Source organism: Vipera ursinii, assembly GCF_947247035.1.
Source record: "Vipera ursinii genome assembly, chromosome: 2".
Taxonomy (NCBI): Eukaryota; Metazoa; Chordata; class Lepidosauria; order Squamata; family Viperidae; genus Vipera; species Vipera ursinii.
In genome coordinates, this window is record NC_139513.1 from 243015419 (window position 1) to 243035396 (window position 19978).

The 19978-nt window shown below is 37.5% G+C and overlaps 1 protein-coding gene across 1 annotated transcript in view; it reads right to left on the bottom strand.

The window, feature by feature from the left end:
• Positions 1-2821: 2821 nt before the first annotated feature.
• HSD17B4 (hydroxysteroid 17-beta dehydrogenase 4) overlaps positions 2822-19978 on the bottom strand; it is a 68243-nt gene continuing 51086 nt past the window's right edge. Inside the window, exons 19-24 of the mRNA XM_083354055.1 lie at positions 18764-18870; positions 18048-18134; positions 15815-15901; positions 14248-14386; positions 5010-5137; positions 2822-3331 (exon numbers count right to left, since the gene is read on the bottom strand). Of these exons, the coding sequence (XP_083210181.1) occupies positions 3242-3331; positions 5010-5137; positions 14248-14386; positions 15815-15901; positions 18048-18134; positions 18764-18870 (638 nt within the window). The 3' untranslated portion in view covers positions 2822-3241. The remainder of the gene's footprint in view (positions 3332-5009; positions 5138-14247; positions 14387-15814; positions 15902-18047; positions 18135-18763; positions 18871-19978) is intronic.

Consider the following 19978-nt stretch of genomic DNA (forward strand, 5'->3'; position numbering starts at 1 on the left):
AGTTTCAATTCAAGCTTGTGCTACAACTGCAGTAAATGTAAGTATATACACTTCTACACAAAGATTGTTAAAGACTTTTTTTTAGTTTAGTATTATGAGGAATGCTTAAGAATCATAAATCATTCTACAAGGCAGATCCTGTAAAGAAGTCACTTAATCTTGACAACTTTGATTTTGACAGTTTTAAAATCTCTAGCACTTTAGTAGTATTTTCAAGCAGATTATATCTAGTTTCCTGTGAATCAATCACTAAGGATTTTAATTATTTTCTGATTGGATAAATTCAATTCTAAGACTACAAAAGATGAGTACTTTTATAGTGGCAGCAACTCTATATAACCCTTTTCGTCAGTTACTTTGGGCCAAGAATAAATTCAGCAGAAGCTAAAGCTCATAATTGTTCATCTTATTCAGAAACTCTAATTTTCTTTAGATCCCTAATTTGTCACAGCAGAGTGATTTAAACAAAGAGAAAATGACTTTTCTACTAAACAATTAATAAAAAAACAAAGATATAAACCGTGGGATAGAACTGAGTTCATCAATTTGTCATCATATCAAGTAAAGTTAATTATCTTTTATCTTTTAATCAGCCCCAACAACAAGACTTTCTAGGTGGATTACTGAATTATTAACATAATAAAGTGGCAAAATATAAACACAGATTTCTTATTGTAACCCTGCACTTCTGCATTATACATTCACCATTTACAAGCATACTAGTTTTCTCCGATCCTGGTAAAAAAATCTTTTATCCAATTTCTAGTTTTTAAGAAGAATGATTTTAAGTAATTTTCTCCCTCAGATTTGATATGTTGAAGCTGCTTCTTTTCTTAGAATTTTTGAATTGCTTTGCAATTTGAAGACTAGCACCTAAAGTATCTTGTTTTTCTTCTGCACCATAGAGGATCAATATTCATCTCATCACCTTCCTCAAGCTATTCCCTGCTGTTTGTCTTTTTAGGAGGGTGTGGTTTGAGAACTAGGGCTTGGTATATAGGTCAGACACAATCAAGCAAACTCAAAATTCTGACCCCAAAATAAACTAACTAAGTCTTTTTCTTTAACTGTGGTCTATACAATACATACAATACATACAATACATCCTACATGGTCTCTACAGTAACCATAGTTGCCCTTCCAGTTTATTACATATTTGCATCTTTTCCTTTATTCTTATGAAAGCAACTTGTTCACTCCTTTTCGCCTTCTGAAATTCTCTATGTGCAACTAAATAAATAGCTGTCTTACGTGCTATAGAGATACTTTTTAAAGTATACTATCCATCAAGAGCCATGCTGGCGCAGTGGTTAGAATGCAGTATTGCAGGCTACTTCTGCTGACTGCCAGCTGCCAGCAGTTCGGCAGTTTCTCACCGGCTCAAGGTTGGCTCAGCCTTTCATCCTTCCGAGGTCGGTAAAATGAGGAGCCAGATTGTTGGGGCAATATGCCGACTCTGTAAAACTCTTAGAGAGGGCTGTAAAGCACTGTGAAAGGGTATATAAGTCTAAGCCCTAATAATATCCATTGTACGTATCTTGCTAATTATCTATTGCTTTTCCAGCTAGAATTACTGCTGCAAACTACTTTTGATTAGAGATCCAAGTATCTGCTTTTGCATACAGATGCATAAGAAAAAATATGTTGTAAACCAAGGGTCCCTAACCCCGTCCGTGGACCGGTCGGTACAAGCAAGCAAAGCTCCATCCACAGGATGCAGGCAGCACATAAAACCACACCCCCTCCAGTCCGTGGAAAAACCTCTCTCCACAGAACCAGTCCCTAGTGACCAAAAGGTTGGGGACCTCTGTTCTAAACCATTTCAAATAGATGTAATCTGACCGCATCTGCATATCTTATTTCATTTTTCAAGAGCAATTTTAATGATTATAACATTGAATGTGAATAGCAGGATGAAGTGCTTGATGCTATAAGAGAGGCCAGAAAGAAATGAGCCACACACAGGAATTCCTGGGAGGCAGAAATGATATGAGATCCAATAACTTCAGCATTTGATTCAATGGCAGAAATTAATCTCCAAAACTTTTGTATGTTTCAAAAATGTACTGTGATTTTTGCTGCTGTATTACTTGAAATTCTTTATTATGACTTGTGTTCCCAAGCTATTAAACTAACAAATGATGGAAACTTCTCTATTGGCAGGGTTCATACATTTTGTTAACCTAATTAACGTTGATTTAATGAACAAAATATTTACCAGAAGTTGCATAATATGCTAAACAAATCACATTTCAGTTTAGCACTATGTGAACTAAATCTATGTCTTTTTGATGCAGGTAACTAATCTCTGTTAGAAACTCAGATTAAGAAATGAAGAGGAACAAAACAGGACATGGCAAACTATAACATGTAGTATGACCAGGAAGAAAATAATCTCACCATTTCTTCTATATACCTCAATTATTTAAAATTAGAAATCTGTGAGCAGAACCAAATATATAATTATCCCTTCCAAATAGCATCTAGTCAATCAAGTTAGTTAGTAGCTCCTGTAATTCTAGGATCTACCATAGGCTAAAAATTAATACACCCATCTCCAAAGTTCTTTAGCTTATATAATTTTTTTCTAAATAACAAATTATTTTATTTTAGTGTTTATTGCAGGTTGCAGACTCACCAAGCACTTCAAAGTAAAATACAATAAAATACACACACACCCCTATCTCCTTAATATAACCAGTAATCAATTCCCAGTTAATTTGCTTTTAAGCAAATGATGAATTCTATAGCTAAGGAACTAATTAACTAAGAAATCTGTTTTACGTCAGTGACAGGAAGAAGAAACAAAATCAGGTGGTTAGTATCAAACAAAGTTTATTTACTTATATTTAGATTTCATAAGAAATATATTAATTGCATTTTTAACTAAGGAAGAATAAGAAAAAGGCATAAATCAAGTGTCCCCAATAAGATGCTCTCACAGTGGAATTGTATGACAAAACCCCATCAACTGCAATATTAAAGACACCAGCCAGAGGAAATCTGGTACAAAGCCTTGCAATATAGAATAAAAGAGAAGAAACAGTAATATAATCCACTGTCTGAATCTGCAAGAATCAAGACTACTTTCATCTTAGCAATAAAGTGTTTTGGAAATTATCTAATGCAGAATTAGTATAACATTTCAGGTTGTTCTAAAAATGAAAGAGCTGTTTCTTTGTCTTTCTAGTTGAAATTGTTTCCTTTTTGCTTCAGAAGGTAAATCATTTCAGCAAGAAATTCACAGCTTTGCATATTGTTGGAGTATCGTCCCCAGTTTCTGGCTCAGTATGATGTTTCCTTTAACTTTTAGCTTACCAGAGATGAATGCCTATAGTAGGAAAAGGAAAGAAAAACAATTAAGTGTGCCTGAAAGTGGCACCTCTGAAACCCTTAAAAGCGACTACGGCCGAATACACAGTAACCACAATTAGACACATACTTCAACTACAGTCAAATAAAAGAAATCAAACCAAACAACATTATGACTATTTTCGATATCCAGTGTGGTCACCTTCATTAGATAACTTGCCAAGATTATGGAGAAGACATAAGAAGAAGAAAAGCAGTAGAGAGGGAAGAATTGTTCCTTCTCTTCATTGTGCTTAAAATCCTTTGTATGCATAAAGTTTTTACTGTAGCAATAAATGTGAGGAACTTGCCTTCATTTTGAAAATTTGAGAATAATTTCATCTGGGCTTTAAATATTATGCTTTACAGCCTTATTACACTGTCATGAAACCCTTATAATTGCAACATTTTGATATTGTATTCAAGAAATCAGCAATGCTTCCAATACCTCTAAACACCCAACCAAAAACTAAACTCCACAATTTTAAGAAAAGAGGCTGAAAACTGGAGACACTGAAATTTCAACGGATGTGTAATTCTTGGCCAAGTTTATTTTTAAGTTGGTTTTGATACCTGAGCTACTGTGCTTGAAAATCTTTAAAAACTGATGCATATCACAAGTGAACACACACACACCCCTATAAACCCAGAGAGGAAAGAATTCAGGGGGAAAATGACATTTGTTGCACATATGGAACATTTGCAAGTTTAGGCGTACAAAGTTTATGAGGTTAACAAGAGACTTTTTACACACACACACACACACACACACATTCCTCTTTGCAGAGAGAAAACAGTCCTTTTTCAGGTAAAAGAATGTGAATATATTGCTCCCTCCTTTCATTTTCCCCCCAAAATAAAAATCCTGGGAGGTAGTTTAGGCTGGCCTAAAATTATGTATTGTCTTTTTCCCCCTACTTATTTATTTATTTACTCCCACTTTGCAAGTTGATGTCATGCTGGCCCCACAACTGTGGAAACGTCTTTGGACAGGGCTGACTCAACAGCCCTTGAAACGAAGATGAGCACCACCTCCTACAGTCGGCAATGACTAGGCAATTAAACTCTGCAGGAACTCTTGACCTTTACCACTTTGTGAGTACAGGTAGTCCTCGGCTTACAACCAGTCAAACCATTCCAAATTACTATGGCACTGAAAAAAGCGACCTATGACCATTTTCACACTTACGAACATTGCAGCATCCCCCACGATCACGTGATCAAAATCCAGACCCTTGGCAACTGACTCATGTTTATGATGGTTGCAGTGTCCCAGGCTCATGCAATCACTTTTTGTGACTTCTGACGACAAAGTCAATGGAGAAACCAGATTCATTTACTAACTTATCAACTGCAGTGATTCACTCAACAACTGTAGCAAGAAATGTTGTAAAATGGGGGCAAAATTCACTTAACAATAGTCTCACTTTGCAATAGAAATTTTGACTTTAGTTGTAGTCATAAGTCGAGGACTACCTATACATCCAAAGTTGGATCATATAATTTAAAGCAGAGTTAACATTATGGCAGTGTAGACCATGATTAATAACAAAAGGTTGGTTTCATAGCAGCAGCTAAGCGTAAATGCAAGCTGATTATTTTCATGCCGATGTTCTACTTAATAAGTTACAGCTTGTTGCAAACATTTGTATGTATACCTGCTGTGGATTGATCTTGCCTAGTATTAAGTTCATAAAGTCTTCATCTGACACAATGAAAATAGTATCAGCTTTTCCACGGGCAGGTCCTTGGTATAACTCTCCAGAGCCATTCTTTAAGTCTATGGCTGGTGGGGGAAAAAGATACCAAAAAGGAACATTAAGAGAAGGAAGAAATGTGAACTTAATTATTTAAAACTCTATGCAGTAGCATTGGAAGGGGAAAAATTAATGAAGAAAATCAGAGGAAAAGCTGCATGCTTCCTGGGAAACATATTATTCTACCCAAAAACTTTAGATCAAGATAGGTGTTGTAAGTACAGGACAGAATACTAGTAACTGAAGAAAATGAGCTTAATTTATAAATGGAATTAGTTTAAACAGATTTTTTTTAAAAAAATATATTAAATAGGAAATAATATAGACACAGAAATTATGAAAACCACTCTCCTACCACTTAGTTTCAAACTTCTAACCATAGACTTCTTAATTTAATAAAGGACAGAAGTAATAACATATATCTAATTATGTGCATCCCATGCACTCATTCTAGTCATTAATCATTCTACTTTCTGTATTAATATGCTAACAGAATGGTTGTAGTTAAGGGACAAATGCAAAGCTTTCCATACTGACTTTTCCCCAGGTACAGTACTTAAGCCCTTTCATCTCATTCAGATTATCATATGCTGGTTAAGTCTCCAATTTCCCAGAGACTACCTTCAATTAAGTATCTCAATGAAGATATTGTTCACATGCTTTAACAGCTATTTATTCAAGAAAACTTTCAGAAAAAGCACTGGTATTTTTCTAAACTGAGTAAGACAGACATGGGGAACATTTAAGATCTTTTCTTTCTTAACTAATCTGAGATATAGGCTGAACTGGAAAGGGTATCTTTTATCTAAGTAGCTAAAACATATAAGGAATGGTTGCTAGAACTGGGTATGTCTATTCTAATGAAGAGAAGGATGAGGGGTGACATGATAGCAGTCTTCCAATACCTCAGGGGCTGCCACAAAGAAGAGGGAGTCAAGCTATTTTCCAAAGGACCTGAAGGCAGGACAAGAAGCAACAGATGGAAACTAACGAAAGAGAGAAGCAACCTAGAACTAAGGAGAAACTTTCTGACAGTTAGGACAATTAATCAGTGGAACAACCTGCCTCCAGAAACTGAATGTTCCAACACTGGAAGTTTTTAAGGAGAGCCTGGACAGCCATTTGTCTGAAATGGTATAGGTTTTCCTGCCTGAGCAGGGGGTTGGACTAGATGACCTCCAAGGTCCCTTCCAACTTTATTATTATTATTAATATCCAACTGGAACTTGAATCAATTCAAGTAGAAGCTTGTCATCTTTCAATATGAATCACAAATTCAAACTGAACCTTGGATTACTCTAGTTTGAAATTTGAATAGCATTTTTGCTGATTTATTCATTCACCTGGTATGCATCATATGACATGAACATATTCTTCTCCTCTGTAACCCTCTAACCAGCGAAAGTGGCCAAATGTAATTAGTAAATGAACTGGACAGGCTTTTCAGAATTTAGATTCAATGTCTACCTATTTTTAAAGGTCTTTATTACCCACTACACTACAGCTTCCAATTAAGTAAGTAAAGGAAAAATGCCATAAAGAAAGGACCCATGAAATTTATTAAAAAGATTGTGTTTTGGCTTATGATTAATAACTGTAATCAAATAAATAGGTAAACAGATCTTCCAGTTCAATATGCCAATATCAACTATGTCAAGAGCAATAGCCATGGAAAGTCATCTGACTCGATCTGCAAGGACAGAACATAAGACAGAGCCTAACCCACATCATAGGTTCTTTGTACCTTCATCAAGCAAGTGCTTTTATTTAAATTTATTCTTTTTAAAAATGTTATTCTTCTTTATGGGCTTTTTTGCTGGCACTTTTCTAGATTATCTAAAACTCAGTAAGGAAAGTATTATTTCTAGATGAGAATGGATTTTAGGAGGAGCCTTTCTATTCTATCACCTCTCATTATATTTTGACGGCACAGTATCAGCAGCAGGGTCCTTCAAGTTTTTGTATTCTGTAATCTCCCAGGATTTGAAATGGATACCCAACATTAGAACCATCCTTAAAAAGGCCCAACAAAGAATGTTCTTCCTGCATCAACTTCAGACTGCCCTAGGAGCTGCTGATAAAGTTTTACAGAGGAATTATTTATTGAGTCTGTCATTTGTACTTTTATAAGTGTATAGCAACCAAACAGGACAGGTACAGATTCCAACGGATAGTTAGGACTGCAGAAAGAATAACTGCAACCAGCCTGCCTTCCATAGAAGATCTATATATTGCACAGGCCAGAAGAAGGGCTGAGAAAATAGCTAGAGACCCCTCACATCCAGGGCATAAATTGTTTCAACTCTTCCCCTTGGGATACCACTATACAACTACAACTACAAGCAGGGACAGTTTTTTTTCCCCTTTGTGCCATCACTATGCTGAACACCTAACTCTCACAGTACTGTCTAATGTCTATGCATGTTTACCCATGTTGTATGGCTGTAATATTAGTATTATCCTTATTTTCTTTACTACTCCATCTTATTGGAATTGGTATTGTTATGATAACGATCATTATTATTCTGTTGCTTTGCATGTACACTGAGAGTTTTTGCATCAGAGACAAATTCCTGGGTGTCTGTTCACACTTGGCCAAATGAAGTATTCTAATAATTCTAATTCTAATTCTAGCTGTGGTGGTGCAGGGGATTAGAATGCAGTATTGCAGGCTAACTCTGCCCACAGCCAGGAGTTCGATCCTAACTGGTTCAAGGTTGATTCCATCCTTCCAAGGTCGGTAAAATAAGGATCCAGATTATTGGGGGTAATATGCTGAGACTGTAAACTGCTTAGAGAGGGCTGTAAAGAACTATGAAGTGATACATACAGCTATTCTGTTCTATTAATTGGTGCTCACAAGTGCTGTGAAACTGCAGAATGGAAATGAAATATACAGACATCTGCTCAGCTAGCGGGCATAAATTACTCAATGTTAACTCTTACATTTGAAAAAGAGAGCCATGGCTCTACAAATTATTAAATATTTTTATCATTCACAGAAATATGCTGAATTTTCTCCATTGCATAACCATCCAAGACTCTAATCAAGTAACATATTTAATAAGTGTTTTTTCACAGTTGTGATTGGGAAAAACAGAAAGCAGCATACATGTATTATTTTATAAATATTTAAGGAGAAATTATTATTTAATTTTGATTTCCTAAACTCCTGTATATTACAGACTTTCTTCTTTTGTTGTTGTTGTTTTCTTTAAAACAATCAGTTTCACAAGTATCCTGAATGTCAGCCAAGTAGATCTCCTTTCTTCAAGGAATACCACTATTTCTCAAAGTGTCTGATTTTCAAAGTCCTATTTCTTGCACAAGATATACTGCCAAAATGATCTACTACAAGGTACCTAAGTTGTCAGGTATTATGATATTAGCAATGGAGAATGTTGTGACAACATTGTTTTCTGTCAATTCATGGCATGGGTCCGGATTACCTACGGGAGCACCTGCTGCCGGCATCATCTTCCCTTTGTCCAGTGCGCTCCCACAGAGAGGGCCTCCTCAGGGTGCCGTCGGTCAAAGAGTGTCAACTGGCAGCCCCCAGGGGGAGGGCGTTCTCTGTGGGCGCGCCAGACCTTTGGAACCGTTTACCGGTTATTTATTTATTTATTTATTTATTTATTTATTTATTTATTTATTTATTTGAGCCCCGGATGGCTCCTGACCTTCGCTCCTTCCGCTGTGACCTAAAAACTTACTTATTTGAACAAGCCGGCCTGGTCTGATGGGTTTGGGGTATTTTAATATTAATTTTATTAATTTTTATTATAATTGGGCTACTTATTTAATTCTTTTTTAACGTTTGTACATTGTATTTTATTGTATTTATTGCCTTGTACACCGCCCTGAGTCCTTCGGGAGAAGGGCGGTATAGAAATTAAATTATTATTATTATTATTATTATTATTATTATTATTATTATTATTATTATTATTATTATTATTATTATTATTATTATTTTCATGTCTTGCAGATTTTCAGAGCTATTTCTTCTCTCACCCCATACAAGGATTGCAAAAGACATCATAAGACAACAATTTGGAGGCTGCCTTAATTTGTTTCTACGAGTAATATTTTCATCTAAACTAATTTTATTTTTAAAAAAACATTTTAATATAGAATATTCAATGCACATGAAAAATCTGATTTGACCTGATTGCTTAGTTTCTTTAAAAACCTGCTCCATTTTACCATAACAATTGCATAATACATGTACTGAAAGGGCTAAGTTATATTACTCATTCTGAAGAACAGAGCTTAATCAAAGTTAATGAAACAAAAAAAATATATTTTGATAGAATTGTTTTGTTAGAGGATATATGGCTTGAAATACTGGAACTTAGCTGAATACAAATTGTCTATGACAAGCACATATTAATAATCTAATGTATTGGAGAGGAATACAAGCAATGGTCAAAACGCTATTGGGCAGTATTGAGTTTCAGGATTTAGTCACTGTGATCTAGACAGACTTCATGAAGTTTCACCAGCAACTATGACTACCTAGATCACACACAACTGAGAAGGAATTGACTCAGATTGTTGCAGATTGGTGAGGACTTTATCTCCAATCGATTCTTTGTGCCTGATCTTGATTGGTCATTTTAATGCTGTTTATTCTGATTTGTCCATTGTTTATGCAGCTTTAATTTCACCTGCACTAATGGGAAATTAATTCAGGTAAAGACCAGGCAAGAATCAAATATTTATTTTAAAGCCCAGTCATTCTGCTCAGTTGCCTGGGTTCTGTGCAGAGACCACCTTGCCTCTGAAAATGCCAGCTACCCTTGCCTTTGAGATTCTAGCCATGAAAGCCTATAGCAGTACATACTCAGGAAATTCTACCATGTTTTTCCCGAAAGTAAGGCCTACCCCGAAAATAAGCCCTAGCTTGACTTTTGGAGGTGGGCCTAATATAAGCCTTTCCCCAAAAATAAGGCCTAGTTTTGGGGCAAGGCACAGACCTAAAAATCAAGCTAGGGTGGGGTGGAGGTATGGAGCTGCCACATGGGCCCCACACCCTCTTACCTTGCAGACAGGTCTCTGCCTGACTGGCCCAGTTCTTCTGTGGCATCTTCTGCAGCCAGGCCTGCATTTCTCCATCACAGGCCTTTCTAGAAGACCACTGCAGCCAAGAACCGAGCTATGGATTGAATCCCTAACTCAGTATTCGGCTGCATAGGCCTTCTGGAAAGGCCTGACTCCAAAATGCAGGCTGGAATGCAGCTGCAGAATTAAGCTGTTCCTTCGGCCTGAGAAGAAGTGGACTGGCTGGGTTAGGCTGTCGGTGCCAGAGATGAGTATAAAAGACAACTGCCAAAAATAAGACCTGGTGCCTCTTTTGGAGGTTAAAAAAAAAAGACCCAGTCTTATTTTCGGGGAAACACAGGTAGATTCACATTTCATTTTCCCACAAAAACACCTGGTGGCTTGGTATCTGCTAAATCATAGTCTCTGCTTATCATCAACAGTATGGGATCATATAGTAGTACAGGCCAACTATACATAGTTGCTGTTTAACTGCATATGTACAGGACTGCTTTATTGGTGTTCATATACACAACATTCTGGACATTTGAAAGGCGTTGCATAAATATAAATTTATTTTATTTATTTTATTGAATTTGTATACTGCCCTATTCCCGTAGGACTCAGGGCGGTTTACAGAGCAGTTGGAACCATGAAATACAAAAAAATAAAATCAAAAATCAATTAAAACAATTAAATTAAATTCAAGCCCCAAAAGTAAATCTAAAACCCAATTAAATTAACAACCTCACAGTCTGGACCAAACAGCTCAAAGAGCCAGGTTTTCAGGTCCTGGCGAAGTGAGCGAAGGTCGGGGGCAGTCCTAGGTTCCGTGGGTAGTTGGTTCCATAGGGCAGGCGCACCCACAGAGAACGCCCTTCCTCTGGGAATAACCCGCCAGCATTCATTAACCAGCGGTACGCTGAGAATGCCCTCCCTGTGGGGGCGCACAGGACGATGGAAAGATGATGCCGGCAGCAGGTGTTCCCTTAGATAGTCCAGACCCAAGCCATTTAGGGCTTTATAGGTCATTACCAGCACCTTGAATCTCACCCGGAGGGCAACCGGAAGCCAATGCAGCTCGCGGAGAAGAGGTGTTACATGGGAGTATGGGGAAGCTCCCATCACAACTCACGCGGCTGAATTCTGCACCAGTTGAAGCCTCCGAGTGGTCCTCAAGGGCAGCCCCATGTAGAGGGCATTGCAGTAGTCTAATGCTAAATAGCTTCACAAACCTAGTTAATCATCAGGGGAGGGAAGGAAAATGGTCCTGATTTAAACAGGGTATGCATGTTTGGTGGGGGGGGGAGGTGGAGACAATGAATTGTCCTGATATATCAAATGCATTTCTGTGCAGCCTGCAAATAAAATATTGTTATTATTAAAATAAACTGCTAAAAGTTTCACAGTGAAGAATTCGCACTCCCATTGCAAATATTAATTCTAGTTCACATACTCCAGCCGCTAAGGGACACTAATGAAATGAAGAGGTTGGCGTGATATGAGGGAGGAGGCTACAGACAATTGCACAAAGCAATAAAAGCTTTTTTGGCAGTCATGAATTTGGGAAGAATAAAATTATTGGGCATGTCAACCAGAACTGCAAATCATTTCCTTAAAGGCTTTCTCTCCCCCATCCCCTTCCTTACAAGCAGCCCAAGGACATCAGGCAAAGTTGCCAGAGTTTTATTCACTGCCCACAACAGCTACAAGCTGCAGGGTCTCTGAAGGTAGCCAGAGCTCTCAGCAGTCACAGGGCCCAGAGCAGCAGAAGGCCAAGGAACAGTGACAAAGGTAGGCTGCAACACACGGTTAACAATACAAACAAACTAGCAGGTGATACAGGAAAAGAGAAAGTGCCAGAAGCTAACATCTGCAGGTGAATTTTAGTTTACTAGTTATTAACAACAGAGGGTCCAAGAAGAAAGGTTGTGGGAAGTGACAAAGACTCCGGGACATAAAAACAAGCAAGCAAGTTTTAACCAAAGTTAACAAACAAAAATGGAGAAAAAAATACACCCAGGTTTGTTGTCATTAAAATGCCAGTCTAAAAGGGTAAATTATAGCTAAAATTAAGCTTAGCTAGCTGCCTTTTCTAATTGCTACATAAATTGTCCCTGGGTATTATATGAAAGAAAGACAGAATTTAGGACATAATAATGTTTGGGTCAATCTATCTTATGTCTGAATTGAAATATCAACTAGCAGAGCCTATGCAGTTTTCCCCCCCTCCATCTTCCTTGGAGAGGTGCTGACCTAAAGGTTTCACCATATGACACTTTACTTTTATAAAATGGAATGGAACTGTTCAAAAGCAGTGGTTCAGAAATATTTCTGCTTTGGGCCTAAAGACAAGGGAGGTCAATTCCCATAACAACAACAACAACAACAACAACAACAACAACAACAACAATAAAAAGAAGAAGAAGACCAACGAATACCTAATCAAGAAATACCCCTTAGAAACAAGGAAGATCAAGGAAGCACTGGAAATAATAAAGCAGCAAATAACAGCTGTAGCCAGGAAAATCAGTAGATACGAAGCTCGAATTGCAAATTATAGGCAGAACCTATAATTTCTGCAAGAAATTTCATTTGTTTGCAAGCAAGTACTGGTGGGTCCATAAAAGAGAGAAAATCATAGAAAATGAAAAAGTTAAATTGCTCTGGGACTTTAAGATTAAAAGAGACATGCACCTGCCACATAACACCCCGGACATAACAATTGTTGATAAGAAAGACAAAAAAGTCTGGATAGTGGATGTGACAGTGTCTGGAGGCAGCAGAACAAAAGAGAAAGAACTGGAGAAGATAACAAAATACAAAGAGCTACAAATAGAATAGAATGAGTATGGCAAAGGCAAGCAAGGGTAGTACCAATAATAATAGGCGCCTTGGGTTCAATCCCAAAACAACTGGAACATCACTTGAATACCTTGCAAAAGGCAGCTTTACTGGGAATAGCATCCATCCTGCGACAATATCTGTAACACCATCAAACATTCATACATGCCTATCCCAGGTTCTTGGTAAGTACTCAATAGATAGACAGAAATGCCAAACCCAGTCTGAACATCTGGTTGACTGGATGATGATGATGATGATGTTAAAATTTTACAATCTTGTGGACCCACATTACTAGCTGTCTGTTCTGTACCAGCCTGCTACCGGCCCTGCAACAAAAGCAGGGACGACCCCTTTACAAACGGCAAGAGGCTGGAATAACGTCTGCCACATTTATTACTACAAAAACAAACAAGACACGAACCAAGATACAGGAGCTTTGAAACACTATCCGAGCGGTTGCTTTCAGCAAACCAGCCCTCCCCACACATTCCCTTTATAAAGAGTTCAGGGCGTGGCTTCTCTCTCCCTCCTTCCGAGAAGCCCCAATGCCTTCCTCTGTTTACTCCTACTTGACTGCCTCCTGCGTCGGGCGTCCTTGAACAGGGCCAGCTGTGGGTCATCTTCATCCACACTGTCAGGCTCACACAGCTGGGTCTCCATGGTGACCAAGTGGGAGGGGCCTGCCTGAGGGCAATCATCAGCAAGATCTTCAACCCCCTCAGCAAGGTCTTCAACACCCCCCTCCTCCTCTGAGTCGTCCGACCCAACTGCCGAACCCACAGGCTGACCCTGAATCACAACACTGTCCAGGAACACAGCTATTAATTATTAATATCATTCCTTGGTTAAAAGAAGGTTTTAGTCAAAGGCAAAGTTTGCTTAATGTGAGGACTGCCAGTATACAATATAGCCCTGGAAAAGAAAATTAGCAAAACAAAACATAGCATTCATTCAATTATTAGATTAAAATGCTGCCTTTCCTTCGTACATTCAAGGTTGCACAAATAGAACTCACATGCCTATTTTTTTCCTGCAACAAATCTATGTGACAGATTGAACTAAGAGATAACAACTGGCTCAAACTTATGAATGTCCATGGCCGACAAAGGCACAATTACAATTGTCAGTTCCAGGACAAGGGAACATTATGTTGTTGCTTTTCACATAGTGGGATTTAGAAACAAGATTCATTTATTCCATTAGAGGATAAAATAAGATGCTCCATAAATTAATTAAACTTGCAACTTACTCCATTGTGCTGCAGGCTTGTTATTCTTATTGATGTTCCACTGAAATACAGCGTTTACTTTCTTCACCAGCTCATTTCCATCTTCTTTGATACGGCGACCAATTTCTTCAAAAATAAGGTCGCTCTGCAACCCTGTTGCCTAGCATAGAAATTGAAGGTTCTCTGAGATATTGCATTCACCTCACATCCATATTATTTAAGTCAGCCACTTTTATATAACATTATAGCCTCCTTTTTAAGGTGTCACTAATAGAGACTAACTGCACTGAAAGAGAAATGAGATCAATATGCTGCTATTCACTTTAATCAGGAACAGTTCAAATCATTCACACCCTGGTCATCTTGTAGCTTTACCTATAAAGCCTTACATGGCATAGGATGCAACTACTTGAGGCACTGCCTATCTTCCCTAATATCTGCCTGTCCACTTGGGTCCAACAGGGTTTCTGCGCTCTTTCCTTCAGTTGAACAATGCCTTCTATCAGGATGCTGGAAGTGCACTTTCTCTGTCACAGTTCCTGCCCTGTGAAATGAGGTTCCTCCTGAGATCCAGGTAACATAATACTAGTGTCTTGGGAGCGCCTTGAAGACTTGGCTCATTGCCCAGGATTTTGGTTAGGAAGGGCATAGCCTCTTTTGAGGAGTAAGTGTATAATTTGTTGCTGCCTAGTTTTTTCATTCATTTTTCCCACTTTATCATTTATTACTGTATTGTTTTAGAACTTTAATATTTTCTTAATGATCAACTCAGCACTGGCAGTTGAGCAGTGTACAAAATAGAAACCTGTAAGAGAATAGTAGAAACATAGCAGATTTTAAGGTAAAATCATTATGGAAAACTACTGGGTAGATAAACTTTTTGCCTATCGTACAGCTTCTAAAGAAAAGAGTATTTTTGAACATTGTAGCAACCAAATAGTGTATATTGGTGCACTTATAGATTGGCATCTATCAGTAGAATGCATTCTTCATATTTCTGTCATGAATCTGTGTACCTCTAGGATTGAGGCATATGCAGTGTGTAAGATATCTAAGTCACTAAAATCACTAATTGTAAATGCTCTGATACACTTCTGGATGTAGCCCATTTAAGTGATATGGAACAAATTTTTAAGTCATTTTTTTAACCCGAAATATTCAGATTATCCTCCCTTTCAATTTATATTCCCAATATCTCATTCACCAAAGAAAGTACCAAGTGATGCCAATACTATTGGATTGAGAATACACTGTTCTGATATGTTTGCATATTATTAATAAGCCTTAATGCTCAGCTGTAGAAAGGGTTCAATTCAGAGAACACAAGACCACATAACTAGCAAAAAGAATATAAGTGGCTAAATTAAAAGTGGCTTCAGCAGCTTAAATAAATCTCTTTTTTGTCTAATACAGGCAGAATCTCACAGAGCAAATAAACAGATATTGGCTACATGTAAACAGGCAACACAATTTGGCTTTTTTGTGGAAGTACAAATGCTATATACAAAAGTTACTGCTATTGTTCTGACAGACGGCACACATAAATCTGGAGGCCATCATACCAAGAGGCTACTCATGTTTTTCCTACCTTAGGTTCCTTAGCTGAAGGCTGCATAGAAGATGACACTAGATCCATATATGCTCCTACAATTGCAGCATCTCCAGTCTCTTTGACCTGTAAAAGGAAAAAAAAATAGAAGTGGGTTTTTCGTCTCCATAACATTACAATTACAAGCAGGGTTACTGCTATGCTTTATGTCAAGTGAGAAATCCTCTTCATTCCTTTCATTGCACAAACAAAGCCTCAGTATGAGGGAAATGAAAAAGTGAAATAATTAGAAATCATAAAAAGCAAACCCTCCTAAATATAGAACAATTGCTCGTACAACTATTCATTATGATAATGCAAATAACAGTTAATGAAAGAAAATCTACAATTCCTAACACAGTTATGGATAAAATCCGCATGCACGGAAAAGAAACACTTGGTGTTAAATGTAGATTTATAAAGAACAGCTGCACATTTTAAGCACACTGCAAATGGAACAACAAGCTTCTAGCATTTAATAAACTGCAGCCATTTAACTTGGAATCTGTTTTGTTTGTTTCAATAAAATACACTTTACGTTTTTCAAAATCTTTATTCACTTCCACAGCTCTATAGCAATACCTCTTCTCAGTTTGCTGTGGGCTTTTTACAAAAATACAGGAAGGAAATGTGTTTTAGAAAAATAGAGATGAATGAAAAATAAAAGATTTTTTTTGCGGGGGGAGGGGGTGATGCCAAGGGACTTCAAGCCAGAGGCAGTATCAACAAAGCCTATTTACATGGATCTTTTTTTTTAAAGGCCAACAAAGTCTGAGTGCACTTCTTATGAGAAAAAAGATTCAAGCACATGAAACAGGAGCTTTTAAAAGTTATTTTAATTCCTTTTCCCTAGATTTTTAATGAAAGTTTAAAAGACAAGACAAACTCTTTAAAGCAATTGCAATTAAATTGTTATATCAAGTCCTATGAAATAAAAAAGAGAAGTGAAGGAGAGTATGTAGTAATATGGCAGAACACATAAGGGTTCTCATGCCCCAAATTCTAGTTTCTGGTATCTCTAATTAAAAAATAAGGATTGGGGAAGTGATTAGAATTTTTTTTAAAATCCTAGACAGCTCCTGCCAGGTAGTAAGATCAAGTACCTTACAATATAAAGTAACTCTAAACCAGTCCACAAATTGTGCCTAAGAATAACATCATTATGGCTCTAACCCAATTTTATTGATGGCCATACATGCATCTAGACCAATATCAAGATACTGATTTTAATCTTGAACATTGCTTCTCTAGTCCACAAGAACAGGAGCTTCACAGCTAGGAACAGAGGACTGCCTAGAATGCCAGAGTTATGAAATTATTCAGTTTTGAAACAGAAAAAAATGCTTGGGTAAGCAAGCCACCTCAACCTGGTACCTAGACATATGCTGGGCAACTCGTACTATTCTTGGTCATGATGATTGGAATTGTAGCACATCACATCCAGAAGGCACAGTGTAGGGTTAAAACAGGTTACAAAATGGAAGAGAAGTTATTGTAGGATACAGCATATACACTAAATGAAGGTAAAGGTTCCCCTGCACATGCATGCTAGTCGTTTCCGACTCTAGAGGCCGGTGCTCATCTCCGTTTCAAAGCCGAAGAGCCAGCGCTTGTCCGAGGACGTCTCCGTGGTCATGTGGCCGGCATGACTAGATGCCAAAGGCGCACGGAACGCTGTTACCTTCCCACTGTAGTGGTCCATATTTTTCTACTTGCATTTTTACATGCTTTCGAACTGCTAGGTTGGCAGAAGCTGGGACAAGTAACAGGCGCTCACTCTGTTACGCGGCACTTGGCATTTGACCCGCCAAACTGCTGACCTTCTGATCGACAAGTTCAGTGTCCTAACCCACTGAGCCACCGTGTCCCTACTAAATGCTGGCAATTAAAAGAATTAGAAATCTTAATTATATTATAAAAGTGTTTTTAGTATGTTAGTATTGATTATTTAAAAAATAAGATATGAATAATATGAACATGTATCAAAATCTATGGGTCGAATTTAAATATATGCCTACATCTCTCTACTTTTCATCAAAGTATTCCTTATGCCATATCTAGAATTCTCAAGTTGCTGTTTTAAACAGTTTTATGTACTAAAAGAAGTTTATGTTTATATGTTTAGGAAGTCTGCATACAAAAAGAAGCATGTTAGCTTCTTCTGTTTATTTCCCAATGAAATCGGTGAGATTTATACAAACTATTAACAAGGCTATACTTTTGAGACTCTGACCTTGGTTTGAATATGAATTCTATTTCCTTCCTTCCACATTTCTGTTTGCAAAGTTTGCCCTGGGAAAACTGGTTTTGCAAAACGAATCTGTCAGAAGAAAAAAAATCAAAGACATTAAATATAGATAAAACATAATTGCATAATACAAAAATTAACCTTTGCAACCTCACCCACTTTTGCGACAAGTAGTCACATGTAAGAAAGAAAGAAAATGCAGAGAACTTTGTTGTGAAGATCTTGCCTAACTTCATCAAGCCAGTAGTATGGGCATCTCAGGTGTTCTAGGTTAGGCATAATGTCACAACTGGATAATATAAGTAGAATAATAGAGTCTTGAATTATCAAGAAATCCATTTGTTTCTTTCTGAAGTCAGGAGAAGGTCAAAAGTCATGAGCTTTTCCACAGAAGTGGAAAATCTATGGGTCCCCAGATACTGCTGAATGACATCTCAATGATGGAACAGCCAGCGTGGCCAAGGATAAAGTGTGCTGGCAGTGGTAATTCAGAGACATCTTAGGAGTCACAGGTTTCCCACTGGGCGTACCAAACTGGAAACTAAGTCTTGTTCATTTTTTTTAAAAAAAAGTAAATATCAAACTATGGCTTACAATTCTGGCTTGTTCAAACAATATAACGTAGCATTTCTGTAATTTTAAGAACTGTATTTAAGAAAAGTAATCTTCTATACTTAAGGAAAACATGAACCCATACAGACCTTAAGTGCCTTGAATTTGCTCACATCATTATTAGCAAAGTGTTTTAGAGCATGCCTGGCAGCAAATCCCAAAGTGCAAAGTCCATGTAATATTGGCTTCTGAAATCCTATTAGAAAACATTTTTTCAAAGAGTTTATTTATTTACATTCCTATGTTTAAGCGTGAACTCTAGTGATCGTGACTACTTATTGTTTTACAAACTCATATGCACACATGCACGCGCGCACGCACGCACGCGCGCACACCCCCCCCCCACACACACACAGAGTGTGTGTTAGAATCTACCTGCCAACAAAAACACTGAAATTAGTACAGATGGCTACATGAAATATTTGCAATAGAGCACATTGCTGGCTAAAGGACTGTAATCCGGTCATTCTCCAAAGGCCTCAACTGATGCATAACACAGCAGCCAAGTTGCTAACCAGGATCACAGTCTGGAACTGGAGAGAACAAAAGGTATATATCATCAAATCAAAAGTCTGCCTTATGCAGTTTTTTGACCCATGAAGATGCCAACAGAAAGCCAATAAACAGGCCATAACTATAATAGCACTGCTTGCGGTTTCCAACAGTTGCACATATTGTAATAAACAGCCTTGTAGCTAGGATTCAGAAACATCTTTATCCGCTATGAATTTGCCCAATCTCCGTTTAAAGTCATCTGAGGTTAAAGCTGACAATACAACTTGCAGTAGTAAATTCCCTTTATTTTTGGAGAAATAAAAGACATTGTAGAAAGTAATCCTGATTGTATTTAAATGCTGTGATCTATAAATGTCTTGACCTACAGTGTATGAAGGACAATATTCTCCTTTAGGAAACTTTCTCTTTATTACATTCTGCTTCCAGGATGTTCCCATCTAGTAGGTAGATACCAGCCAAAAAAAAGTGACTTCAAATGTGTTCTTGGTAACTCCCTGTTTAAGGAACATCTTTTCCAAGAATGCAGCATTCCTTTTTTGTTCTTTTGGCATTAGATAAAAATACTCATTTCTCCTAAAAAGCTTGCAAGTATGTACCCGAATTATCAGCCAAAATGCTGGAGGTGTGGCGATGAAGATGCAACATATTTTCATATATGGTGGACTTGCAAAAAGGTTAAGGCCTTTTGGATAAAAATCTGGTGGAATATGCAGAAGATTTTCAAGCAAAGGATAAAGTTTTGTCCGCAACTTTTTCTGTTGGGAATAATTACAGATGCTACGGTTGTG